This window comes from Phaethon lepturus, unplaced genomic scaffold (genome assembly GCF_000687285.1).
Source record: "Phaethon lepturus isolate BGI_N335 unplaced genomic scaffold, ASM68728v1 scaffold4944, whole genome shotgun sequence".
NCBI classification, from domain to species: domain Eukaryota; kingdom Metazoa; phylum Chordata; class Aves; order Phaethontiformes; family Phaethontidae; genus Phaethon; species Phaethon lepturus.
This window is the reverse complement of record NW_010533842.1, coordinates 84,243-97,433: the sequence shown is the minus strand read 5'-3', so window position 1 is coordinate 97,433 and position 13,191 is coordinate 84,243. Positions and strand designations below refer to the sequence as shown.

Below are 13,191 nucleotides of genomic sequence, written 5' to 3'. Positions count from 1 at the left end.
GGTTGCCTCTGTTTTGGTTAGAAATGATGAAAATTTTGTCCTTCCAAAACAAGCAGAAAGATGGCATTTATTGTAAAAAAAGCTGTTGTCTTGTTATTTCAGAAAGTTTTCTTAACTGTTTTTAAGTCATGGTAGAATGAAGAATAAAGGGTATTGTTAATTGCACATCGTTGTTGTTGTAGGCTATTACATTCCCTTTTTTATTTCGTTGAGCTAAAAGTTATGACAGTATCGCTGTAGTGTCCTTTAAAGTAATGGAATTTCTGGGAGAGTGATCTTCTTGCTTCTTTGAGTTCTCTTTAGGAAGTAATGACAATAAAAATCTTTTCCTTGTCCCTAGAAACCAAGTGACTCATTTATCCAGATGGGTACAATATGAATTGTGTCTGAGAACCAGGGACTGGAATGCAAAGAGTTTGGTATTGTTTGTAATGTGGTTGAAAAGCCGTTCATATAAAACAGCAGCAGAAGTTTCTTTTAAATCCATAGAGCTCCCTACATCAGCTTGCAGAGACACTTTCCATCTGCGAAGAATATGTTGCATCTGCAATTTTTACCGCTATAGATGGTGAATTGTGTCAGCGATGAGCTCATGTTTCTATATGGTGTAAGAACTATTGCTAAACCCAGCCAGTTTTAAAGGCTTGAGCACTGAGAGAAGCCCCTCCTCCCTGCGCATCTTTTCTTTTGTGCTGAACTTGGTATTTTGTTATCAGGTGAGCCATCCAGGACGTTTCTTCCATCCTTCCTCTAGGTCCTTGAAGTATTGCTACCTCAGGTTGATATGGTGTCATTTCTGCTTTCCACCATTCACATACTGGTTTGGGATTTATTTCACTGACCTCTTCTTACTTTGTACAGAACAGCTATTTGAAAGTGAGACAGTCCTTCCACAGCACTCCAAAAGGTGCTGTTTGCACTGTAGTATGAGATGGTGAGGAGCCAGGGACAGTCCCTGAGCCACACTGTTGGCACTGCCTTCGCGGGGGCTGTTGGGGCCCTCCCTTTTACAGTCTGCAAACCCTAAGCATGTTCAAGTGGAGGTGCAGGTGTCACTAGAAATGTCAGAGAGAACTGTATAGCACGTAGGAACTATGGATCCCCATGTCACTTGCTGGAAACCACTGGTCTGTATGGTCTCGTCTGAGTACATTTATCCCTTGCCTTTTCCAGGCTCCCACTTTTAGAGTTTACATATAGAAAACCTAGCAAGGTTATTGAATTAAGAGAGACCTGCTTTCAAACATCTTGCTTTAGCTCATCCATTTGTGTGATTTAAAATGTAATTAATTTACAGTTGTTTCTTAGTGTCTGAATAGATTTTTCACTAACCTGGAGGAGAATTGGCTGTTTATGTTCTGAAAATGATCATTACTGCTAAAGTACTGCCAAAAGTACCATGCTGATGTTCCTTTGTATGTTAACTCTTAAAAACTCATTCCTGAACTAGGTCTCTGATGCAAAAGCTTGTCCCCTCACTTAGCACTCGCCATGTAATTACTGTGTTGTCCCTGCACCGGGCTTCCTTGCATGAGTTCTCCTGGTGGCCCAGGCTAAATAATTCATGGCCCTAATTCTTAAGGCTTCTCACATTTTAGTCCTTCCTCTCTCTCTGCTGCAGCCTCCTTTTTTTCTCTCCAGCTTACAGGGATCCCATTAAGCTGAACACATCTATTTGGGCGGCCCCTCCTTGCCTCTCTCCCAGGCTCTCTCATGCTGCCACTACAGCCAGAAATCCTTGCCTGTACTGAGAATGACATTCTCTTTTTCCTCTAGGAAAAGCCTTTAATGCTCTTTCCTAGGAATTCACGTGGAGGTTTTGAAACAGTGACTGAGAGAGGACGGTTTTGGAAGCCCTGGGCGCTGTAGCTGGCTATGCAGGCAAGCGCAAGACCTGAGCAGGTCACGCAGGGAGCGATTTTGTGTGTGCTTGCTTGTTTTGGTGTGCCTCACGTTGGCCCATATGTCTTACCTCTTTGCGGGCTCACTTAGTGCTGCTGTTAGCCTTTGTCACCCATTCCTGCGCTCATGGCTGTCTGGTGCATCCACTTTTTCCCATTTGCTTTCAGACAGATTTCAAAAGGGCCATTTTGTCTGGGCACGATGAAGTTAAGTCCTTGAGCCATCTTTCAGGCAGTCCTCCCATGTGAGGCATTGATTTGCCTCACACAATAGCAGAATAAGGATGGCAGCAGCTAGTCTGCAGGCTGTAAATTAACTTGATGGACCAGGTCATGCTGTGCTTTGAAGTTGTTGCTTTTTTATTTGTGTGCTTCCCCCGTTTAGTCTTCAAGAATATAAATCGTTAGGAAGAATTATCATAGTTTAAAAGGCTTAGACAAATAGCAGCTGGTATTGGTTCGTGGTCTCCAATTGGTTCCAGACATCCCTGGTTTTGATAAGGCTACAAGACAATCCCAGAAATTCCCTGCCTACAGCTTTTGCTAATGCCATTAAATGTAACATCATGATTACCGATGCTTTTGGAGCTGATTAGCTAGCATCCTGCGTGACTGATAAACACCGTAATTTAATTATTTCTTTGGAATGTCCTCATGTTGTATCCCACTGTGCCTTCTTAGATTATCTTTATTTTAAAATACAACTTAGTACAAATCTTTAATGGGGATTTTTGAAGAAGGCCTCAGAAATACAAGGATGACTCTGTTCAGCTCGTGCTCAATGGGGACAGGATGCTCCACTCCAGCAGTGCCCAGAACAAGCTTTGCTCTGTTCCTGAGCTTTTCAAAGTTGGCTTGGCTCTGTACCCATGGAGGTGTCATCCCAAAGGGAGAGGCTTCACCTGAGCTTGTAGCTTTTGGCTTTGTGAAAAGCTGACAACCATGTTTTCATTCTAGTTGGGTGTTGACACAGAAAGAGCTTGTCACAAAACCTCCTATTGGAGTCGTCCCATGCGTAAAGTACTGGCAAGCAGAAAAATGCTCTGTGAGGAGTGTCTGAGAGCGCAAAGAAAGCACAATGAAGGGAAATGATAAAAAAAAACCCAAGAAAAAGTTATTATACTTTCTGGGGCGCAAGGATGGGTGTTTTGAATGTCTGTGGTGAGAGATTAGATAAGGCATCTTCATTATGTCTATGTCTCTGTCCTTTTTCTCTGGATTTATGGGAATTGCTGTCGTAATAAGCTTTTGTAAATTCCGTCTTTTGCTTTTAATAGCCATTCCTTGAAAGATGATTTTTTTTTTAGTGTACTGCAAATTATAGTTTCGCCTTCGCATATGTACAAAACAGTATATTGTCTTCCCTTTTTTCACCCTACCCACTAAATAAGATTACCTCTTACTTCCAAAAATATAGCTATAAGTGATGCCAGAATTTGTGAGTGCACGTGTAAGGAAGCCAAACTAGGTAAGGTCTCTATCAGTTGTAGTACAAGTCTTAGCACCGTTTTGTTAACAGGGCCTTTTTCACCCTTTCATTGCTCATTTCTTCATTGTTGAAAGCAAGGGGCAAGATACTTGCTCAGTTCTTGTTATATTTGGCAGCATTATAGGGAAACTGAACTGATTTTGCTTCTAGTGAGCCTGCAGGTCATAGTTCACCTGAGATTTTTATTACATTTATCAGCTTGTTTTCTGACTCACAAAGGTGCTTGTCCCAACCTTGGCTAATCTCAGTGTAAGGCGATGCTGTCCCGCGCGTGCAGGGACAGGCAGGGCATGCCAGTGAAAGGCATGAGGTCAGTGCACATTAGAGAAAACGTAATGAACTTTCTTTGCTGAACAACCAACATGCGGTGATTTGAGCTGACATCGGAAGATCAACATTGTCAGGGGATTTTAACAATCTTCAGTACTTGAACTTGGTGTACGTTAACCTAATGGACATGCCTTTTCTGCCTTCCCACGTGTGAATATGCCTACTCTATCAAATGCAGCTGCCTTTTTATTTGTACTATTTATCGGTATTAAAGTGTATTGTACACTGTGGGGCAGATTTTAGCTGCAACTACCGATCTGTAAGTTGAGGAAATGAAAAGCAAAATTTGACTTTTGTGTGATGCATAAGAATACGCGTTTATGTAGATGAGTGTGTATCTACACAAATACTTAAGATCTGCCATCTGAGCCTGGATTCAGAACTTTATTTGTCCAGTAAATGTTTGAGTCTCTTCACTTTCCTAATTTTACATTGGAACTGGATTAAGCTGTCTGCTACATCTGCATATACCCGTGTTAGATATGTTTAAAAATTGCATGAAGGGTATGTATACATTCTTGCTTTTGGTCCACTGATTTGTATTGGGCATATATATCTCATTTTTGCAGTTCGACTGAGCTTAAACATGTCTTAACTTATTAGTCAGGCAAAGAACCGCACGTGCTTGTGTTGCCAATATTGTCTCCTGTTTACAGATCGACAGTCCATAGGACAGTAGTGAAGAATGAGCAGGAGCTATCAGTGTAGCTATTTTGCTTCACGCAGTCGTAACTATGCTGCTTTGCTTTCAGCCAGCCAGCTATACAATCTAAGCTCATAAAAATGAAGGAAACAAAACTAATCTCCAAAAACAAGAGAGAAGGGGGAAAAAAAAAAGCCTTCGTGAACCACAGGGTTGTGTTTTTATGTAACTGCTTTTGTGGCTATCAAACTACCCGAAGTTCATGGTATGTTCATCTTGTCAGTATGCATTTAGGACCACCAGCTTTGTTTTATTTCAAGCCATCTTTTGGGTTGATGTAACACAATATGACTGGATGTGTTTTGGCAGGGAATAACTAATCTAATCCATATACTACCAGATGAAAGTAATTTACTATGGGTTTAGGGAAGAGCTCAAATTTTCGGTGCAGCCCACAAAGACATTTTTCCCCTTTTAATTGTCCCTTTTTATATCTAAACAGATCCAGCAATGGGAACAGAACCTGGAAAAATTTAACATGGACCTTTTCCGAATGCGATGTTACCTAGCCAGTTTGCAAGGTGGGGAGCTCCCAAACCCAAAGAGCCTTTTGGCTGCTGCCAGTCGTCCTTCCAAATTGGCACTGGGGCGGCTCGGCATTTTCTCCGTCTCATCCTTCCATGCACTGGTAAGTCTGAATGCACTTTTCTTGGGGGTGTTACACAAAGCCATTGTTAATATTATACTTAGATGTGGAATAGTGCTGGGATAATACATGGCTGCACCCACATGCATTGCTCAGACAGCCCTGTTCCCTTCTCGCCCTTGCTGCCTGTACCTTGACTGCAAATAAATTTTCTTCTACAGAGACAGACTTTGAAACCATGAGGATATGACCATAACTTTTTTTGGCCCCTGAGGACTCAAGAATTGGGTACTTCTGACCTATACCTAAAAAAAGAAACAAACCAAAATATTCTTCAGATTTAAAGGAGTAGTTGTGTTGAAATTTTGTCACTGCAGTTTCACCTCCACTGAGTTAAGAGTTTAAAGTGTATAGGAGCTAAGTGACTTAGAGTGAAAAGAGCCTAACACTGAAATTTCCAAAAGTGGTTCAGGTCCCTCTGGGATGAGCTGATCTGTTTTGGAGGTCCCAGATGGTTCCATTTTTTCAGAAACAGTTTGATACCTTCCTGAAGAGGAAATATTTTTAGAATAGGCTAAAACTAGACACAATCCAAAATTATAAGGCACCTTTTAAGGACTGTGGGCTGTGATTGCAAGGAAGAGTGAGGGAGATCCTCAGCTGCTGTGAGCTGTTGTCACCCTGTCAGCTTCAAGGGAAGTACGGCAGTAGCAGGTCCGCCTCTGCTCTTTAACCTTGGCAGGGCTGTGAGGCTGATGTTGGCAGAGAGGGGTGGACCGCATTTGCTGCATGAGAAGTCAGTCTGAATAGTAGTCCTGAAAGTCCCGTCAGGGAATGTGTTTTTCTCTGCCACTGTTTTTATCTGTGTGGTTTTTGTCATTGCTTGTTAAATGTGCTATGGCGTTGAGTTATTATCTCCCATGTTTGGCAATTTCGAGAGTCTTTCTTCGTCTAGCAATTTCATATCTGAATGATAGGTTATCATTCTTCTTGAGAGCCTTTTCATTAACTTCTTTTGTTGTACAGAGCAATATTTTCTCAGTTCCTCCCTTCCTATGGCCTTCTAATTTTGCCCCATGACAAAAAAGTTACACTGTCTTGCCATTGGAATACCAAAACAAGCATCACTGCTGAAAGTTTAAAACATTGTCCTTGCACCTTGGCATATTACTTTGAGGTGAATTGAAGTAACTCTCATTTAATGCCTCAAGCTGAAATAACTGTCAATATTTTCCTCTTATGAAAGTGATACAGGAAGGCCTGTCTCTGTGTTTAAATAGATCTGCTCCAGGGATGAAGCTGCTCTCAGGAAACGTACCCTATCTCTGTCACAAAGGGTCCGAAATAAGAAGGGTTTATTTTCTTCGCTAAAAGGACTGGACACATTGGCAAGAAAAGGAAAAGAAAAGCGACCTTCCATAACTCAGGTAGATCTTATTTGCTGGTGATAGCATAGAAGGGCTTGTTTCTGCTGGGGCTCATTCTGTGAGGTGCTGTTGGTGCACGGGGTAGAAGACGTCTCTCCATCAAATCGGCGTTCTCAGTTTCAGTAGACGTGGCAGACTTGCAGTGGGAGGATCACTTGTGTGATGAGTATATATCTAATTTTGTGTTTCTTTGCGATAAATAAGATTGGAGAATGAGAGGTTTTGATCCCGTGGGCTAGTTTATTACCAGCAGCACAAGACCATCAGGTTTGGATTTGTAACAAAGCTTCTCTTCTGGCACATTGCAAACTGCTTGGAAGTAGGGTTTCTTTGCAGATAGCCTGTGTGCACAGTCCTTAAAGCAGTGTGTGCTGGCTTATGACTGGGATTCTGAAATACTATTGTAATTTAACATAGAGTAACACAGGTGAGTCTTTAAGGGAAAAAGAGGAGAGACTGCTGCAAAGACAGCAAAGCTTTTGGCATGGCCTCTCAACGCAACACGCGCTGCTTGGAAGTACATTTTAGCCAAGAGGAGAAGACTGCTGTCACGCAGGAGGCTGGCTGTAGGTGCAGACACCTAACTGGTAAAGCCATGCCAGTTTACACCACCACCACCGCTTCCTGAAGGCATGGCGCAGGTCTGATGTGCTGAGGCGGGCTGGCCCCGGGGAGAGGGGCTGTGCTGCTGCATGCAGACTACAGCATCTCAGGGTTTTTTTCTCTTTGTGAAACTAGTGGCCCGTGCATGCTTTTAGTGTAAACCCCATGCTTCAGGACTCTGTATTTTCTCAATAAAAACACAGTTAAATGTGAAACAAAAGTTTGCTGGCCTTCTCACTGAAAAAAAAGGTAAATAACAGCAGAGACACTTCCTTGACAGTGAGGCAGAAGGCGTAGCGGTGCACCCACACTCAGAACATCACTGTTTTCACTGGCCTTTGCCACGTCTGCTGTTTCTCCTGCAAAGCGGTATTTTGTGCGTTGTTCATTAGGTGACTTTGTTCCTATTGTTCCCTGGCCCTTGTGTTTTGATTTTATTAGTCAAAAATCTATGATCAGCACTTGAAAATTGGCCGTTCTTGCATATCTGGTAATCTGCTTGTGGAATATTTAAACAAGCCTATCTGTACGCATACTGCAATAGTCCCAGAGCTGATGCAACAGATTTAATGTTGCAAAACAACATGTCAGGATTTTCTGGTCTAGTGGTTTCTATTTTTAATAGGTAAATATTTATCTGTATGTTACACTGGGATGAAGCTTCTTGGGGTGGCTGTTACGTGTATTAGCAGATCAATCGAGTTGTGTTTACATGGTAAAACTGAATAAGAATAAAACTCAAGTCTGTCTTATAAAAGAGGGAACTGAAGGTAAAATTTTCTTCGGGACATCCTCTTCATGTAATTTCCCCTGTGCTCCCCAGCAGGTGAGGCTGCTCTGTGAGTCCTGCACCTTTATTTCTTTATTAGTAAGAGGCCTGAGGGAAGGGATTTTATGCCCCTTAGCGCTGTTCCCAGCAGAGCTGATACCTCGCACTGCCTTAACTGGGTAACATGTCCTCCCGCATGCTTTACAGCCCATGAAGGAGATTCTGCGGAGCTCAGGGACAGGGATCTTATTTCTGTGGCGAGGAGAAGGGGCTCCTGCTGCCCTCCCAGTGCTTTTCCAAGCGCGGAGGGAGCCCTGGCGCAGGCAGAGGTGCCCCCGGCACGTCTTCTCCCTCCTTATTCCAAACCTTGCAACCAGCTGGCCCAAAAAGGTGTTCATTTTCATCCATGAGCTGAGGTTCTTGATTTTTTTTTTTTTAATTTTATTAAACATCCTACAATAAAATTAGGGAAGTGTAAATGCTGAGTGTTGCATATGAATAACACCAGGGTATGACTCATACCCATAAAAGTGAGGAATTTTTAAGGGCATGGCTTGAAAGCTGACCCATGAACCTAGAAGGTGGTTGAAAAGGGAGCCACGTCCTTGCTCAGACTGGTGTGTGCGCACATAATTGTATATCAAAATCAGAATAGGCCTGAGGCTCTCTTTCTTGTCTTCTCTTTCAGCCCACGGGGAAACTGGGTTAAGCAGAGAAGTGGAGCTCGCTTCTCTGCTCATTGTGCTTGATGTTTTTGTCAAACGATAGGTTAAAAGTGTTTTGCTTTCTTGGATTTAAAAAAAGTTCATTTGACTGGAGCTGGTATGTTTTAATCTGCCGTACCCCAGCTTCAAAATTAGATTGTATATTCTTGAACGTTGTTGTGTCAGAGAAGTTTTTAGTTTTATCTTAAGTTTAATTTTATGGTGTTAATAAAAAAAGGATTCAGAGTTTCTGTGCTGTGAGGCTTTCATAAACATTAATGAAATGGCTCAGTCTTTTACAAATCAGCTAATAAAACTGCACTGTAGCAGATGGGGGATGTCTAGGCTCACATTATCCTAAGTTTCTTAAATGCTTATCTGCTTTCTTGTGTCGAAATGATAAACTGTTTTGAGAAATCATAAACAATAAAATACTTTGGTTACATCTGTGGGTGGGACAAGGAAGAGGAAGTTCAGAAGTTGTGCCCTTTATTTGCATTGGCAGAAACTGGATTTTGTATGAAATTTTAAGAGAGTTTGTTGTTGTCTTGATTTATCCAGAAGGCTTTTGCTAGTACAAAAAAAAAAAAAAATTAGAGAGAGAAGAAAAACCTAAACAAAAAAAGCTCAGATGTAAGTTTGATATTGTCCTGATTTGTTGACTGCAGGCGGAGTTAAAAAAAATGCTCTTTATATTTGCACTTTGGGAGGTTAATATTATTATCTGCAAATCTCAACATCGTGTATAAACTATATAGAGATCTATCCATGTGTTTATACAATCCTTATCACCAAAATATCTCATTGTACCCATAGCCATTTATTGGATTTAAAAAAAAAAATCATTAATAAGCCTAACACCTTTGTGAGATACTAGTAGTTAAACTTTCAAAACAGATGGGGAACGTAAGTCTCAGTTTCTGCTTTCTTCACTTCCAAAGGAGACACAGTAGTCAGCTATTTTCATTACTTAATAGTGCGGGTTTTGGGTCAAGTATGGTTTTAAAGCTAAGCTACAAGTTTCCGTTGATAGTGTCAAGCTAACTGCTCTGTTAGAAAAGATGAAAAACTGTAGGGTAAAAAGCTGATTTGAAATAGTTCCTTTAAATCATTATGAGATTTGTAGCTGTACCTAACAGTATCCTGAAGGATGAAACTATAACTTCCAGCATAGTGCATGATTTGAAGGTAAATGACTTTGATCTTATTGCTAAAGAGTAGATAGGAAAAAACAAGGACATGAATGCTTTTATACATACTTGAATGTGAGTGTTCATGAAGACTGAAAGAGAAAACTTGCTTAAATTTTCTTTGTAGCGGGAGATTTGTATTTCTGTAAAACTTCTAGTCAGAATAAACCATAAAAAGCACAAAAAGAGGGTGTAGCAGGTTGAAAGTGGGGTGTAGCAGGTTGATATATATTTATTAATTTAGTTTTCGTTTTTATTTTTTCAAAGAATTTACCTAACACAGGTAAGAAATAAAGGTGTTTATTTGTTTAACCTATTTATTTATCTGTAATATTTTTAACAGATTTTTGATTCAGCTGGAGGACATGGATTTGCTGGTGTCCAGAATTCGGCCAACTCTGTTGAGGTAAGATATGCCTGTACTCATTCTGCACCATCTTGTTTTTAAATTCCTGAATGTATTTCACTAAGTATACTGACTATATGATGAGGCTGGTTCAGAAACCCCACGGAGGTTCATAACATGCAGTTAGCATTAGACGGCAGGATTATAATTCTGCTAATGAAACCACTTTAACCTAAGTTTCTGAACATGCATGGTAGCCTTTTTTTAAAAAAAATAATAATAATTAAAAAAAATCCCTGGAAGTTTTTTCACAGCACTAATCCTTACAGTGTGTACACTGAGATTTGGAACCGAGCTTCTTTGAAAGCATCCTTCACAGTGTAGTGAAACTCAAGGTGTATTTTTCCCCTTTGCCTACTTTAGCAGAAACTGTGTATTTTGAGTATAAAGGTAAATAAAGTCTAATTAAAGTCTGTGGAGCATACCAGCAGAGAAGTGATAGTTAATATATAGCTGGAGATTGCCCAAGTAAAGGAAGAGGAAGTGACATCCCCTCAGCAGCATTACCCAGTAAATAGCTGTGGCTGATGTTCTCCGGTGCCTGGGAGGAGGAGAAGGAGGGCTGCCGCTCGTCCCTGCCTGGCGTCAGTCACCGTTCCTCTCAGCTCCCGCAGCCTCCCTGGGGATAACGTCACCGTCCCCTTTGGAAGCAAAACAGGACGCTCCAAAATCCATAATGACATCCATGTAGGACTGCTGAGTGTTGTCTATGTACTGTGGGGCTTACACAGACAGAGTCCTTCTCCCTTGGTGGGCTTGTGCAGGCTCCAAATAAAAAATTCAAATTAAGTCTCAGGCACAGGGTTTCTGGACTTTGTTTTCCGTATGGTATAGCTGGATTTCTTCAATGGCAACATGTGCCAGGCGCAAAGGGATATTTATCTTCCCATCTACACCCTGTCTCTTTTTCTCCTTTGTTCCCTGAACCAGATATTCCCTCGACGCAGTTCAAAGCTTAAAAGAAGACTTTAAAAAATCATACTACACTACTGCTCCCTTTCAGCTGAGTTTGTTTACCAGGTATTAGACAAAAAGTAAAAATCTGCATTTAAAATGAAATATTGCTCTTGAAAATTATTAACTATAGTGAAAAGCTGTAATGAATCTCATGAGGAAGGTTTGGACAAAGTTCCTCATTTCTCATAGGTTTTTAGGTTGTTTTTTTTGTATCATTATGTGCTACACAGCTACACAGTTTATTTTCTCATCAAGAGCCTTCATTTAATGTCTAGGTAAGAGAGAAATATATGTAATTATACAGAAGTTATACCACTGAGAGAGGCATCTCCCACTGACAGCAGCTAATCCTGTAATGCTGTTTTGCCTTCTGAAAGTATCTTCACGTTTTGTCTGTTCTTTGAAGAAGTATATTAAATCTGAATTCCGTTAGTTACTTGACCACTTGCTTGTTATTTCCTGGAGTGGGAAAGTATTTAAACCAGATTACTCCTCTCTTTTCAAAATAGATTGTAATTATGCAGGATTTCTGGGTGAAGTGATCTTCTGTAGAGAACACTTGCAAATTCCTCCAGAATGTACCGTTGCGTTGTGAGATGACATCCATTTCCCACCTCAACAGCACACACAATTCATTCCTGTCCAATGCTGTTAAAACTTGGAAAGGTTTGGTCCCTCCTAAAACTGAGAAGAGGCAAAATCTCTTGCGTGCACCCCTGAAGGTTTCTCCTGAAGGTCTGTGATGCCAGTCCCTTGGTTTAGCATCGTCCCCCTCGGGGTTGGGAGGTCAATGGTGCTGCCTTGTGCAGTGGGGTCTGCTGTGGGTCTTCTGTCCTCTGGTCTAACAAGAGTGTTTGCTCTTCCTGAATCCTTCTGAGGAGACAGAGAAAGGTTTTGAATGTGCCAGGGAGCAGGCAGAATTAAGTCCCTTTGGTGCCGTGTCAGGGAAGGGACAAGGTCTGGCTTCTTGATCCAGCTCTGGATAAAAGAATTCTTCTCCAAATTCAGGCAGAGGCTCACAGCCCCACTCCCCAGGTAAAGGGGACCGGCATGGGCGCGATGTCACTGCAGATTTTCAGCTAGACTTTTACAAAGGGTTGTTTTTCAAGACTGAAAAAAACCTGAAATTTAGGTGCTGAAGCAAAGCTCTGGAGCTCAACCTTATTTCTAGAAAAACATTATTATTATTGTTGTTGTTTTTGTTGTTGTTGTTATTATTACCTCAACCTTATTTCCAAAACCTTTTTTTTAAATGGGAATTAAATGCGTGGACATTTTTAAGATCCTGACATTTTGATGAATCACACGACAACTCAGAAATGATTCATCGTAACTCTGAAAACCGTTGCTTTGGCATCAGCCTGGTTTCATTGGCTGATTTCAAATGAAAAACAAAAACAGGATCAAAACTTTTATAAAATGCTACCTGAGGAGGACAGGGAATGACGAATTGTGAAGTCTGCCAGGGAGGCTGTGTTTTCCCTGAAAAGGATAATAAAACCAGAGGCAAATAGTGGGAGGAAATTATGAAGTAACCTATTGGTCCTGCAGCAGCCCTGTGGCACAACGTGTGACAGTCTGCAAATCCTGGCGCCTATTTCTGGAAAATTGGATGGGTTGTTATAACTTTATGTGGCAATGAATGAATGAACTATTGTAGAATTAGTCACTGCGGGCATAACAGGAAGAAAAAATCTCTTTTCATGTCAGATTTTCTGAGATGGAAAATGTGGATGAAGCAACAGTACCTTGACTGCAGTTAAGGAACATAGTCGTGTTTAATAACAGAGGCGAGTTTATCTCGAGGCGTGTGCTTGAGCACCAGGGTACGTGGCAAGGAAGGGGAAGTATCTCACATTGGCTGCAGAACTTTCTGTCCTGTCTTAAAAGCTTCTGGAAAAATGGTGGCCTTAAACCTATTTCTCATTACCTTAATCCTCTTATGTTTTGGGGTCTGTTTTATTTTCATCTCTGGCAATGGTGAGATTTATTTCAGTTGCACAGATATGAAGAACTGCTGTTGCACTGCAGTAAACCATTGCGGTAGTTCCAAACCTCGGAGCTGCTGGGAGCATCTCCCTAGCTGAGGCGACATAGCTTCAGTTTTCCCTGGAGGAAGCCGCCAG

The 13,191-nt window shown here is 41.3% G+C and overlaps 1 protein-coding gene across 1 annotated transcript in view; it reads left to right on the top strand.

Moving 5' to 3' along the window:
* Window positions 1-13,191, top strand: part of TIAM2 (T-cell lymphoma invasion and metastasis 2) — a 90,485-nt gene that overhangs the window by 20,136 nt on the left and 57,158 nt on the right. Inside the window, exons 6-7 of the mRNA XM_010285320.1 lie at window positions 4,866-5,051; window positions 6,290-6,436. Coding sequence (XP_010283622.1) covers window positions 4,866-5,051; window positions 6,290-6,436 — 333 coding nt within the window. The remainder of the gene's footprint in view (window positions 1-4,865; window positions 5,052-6,289; window positions 6,437-13,191) is intronic.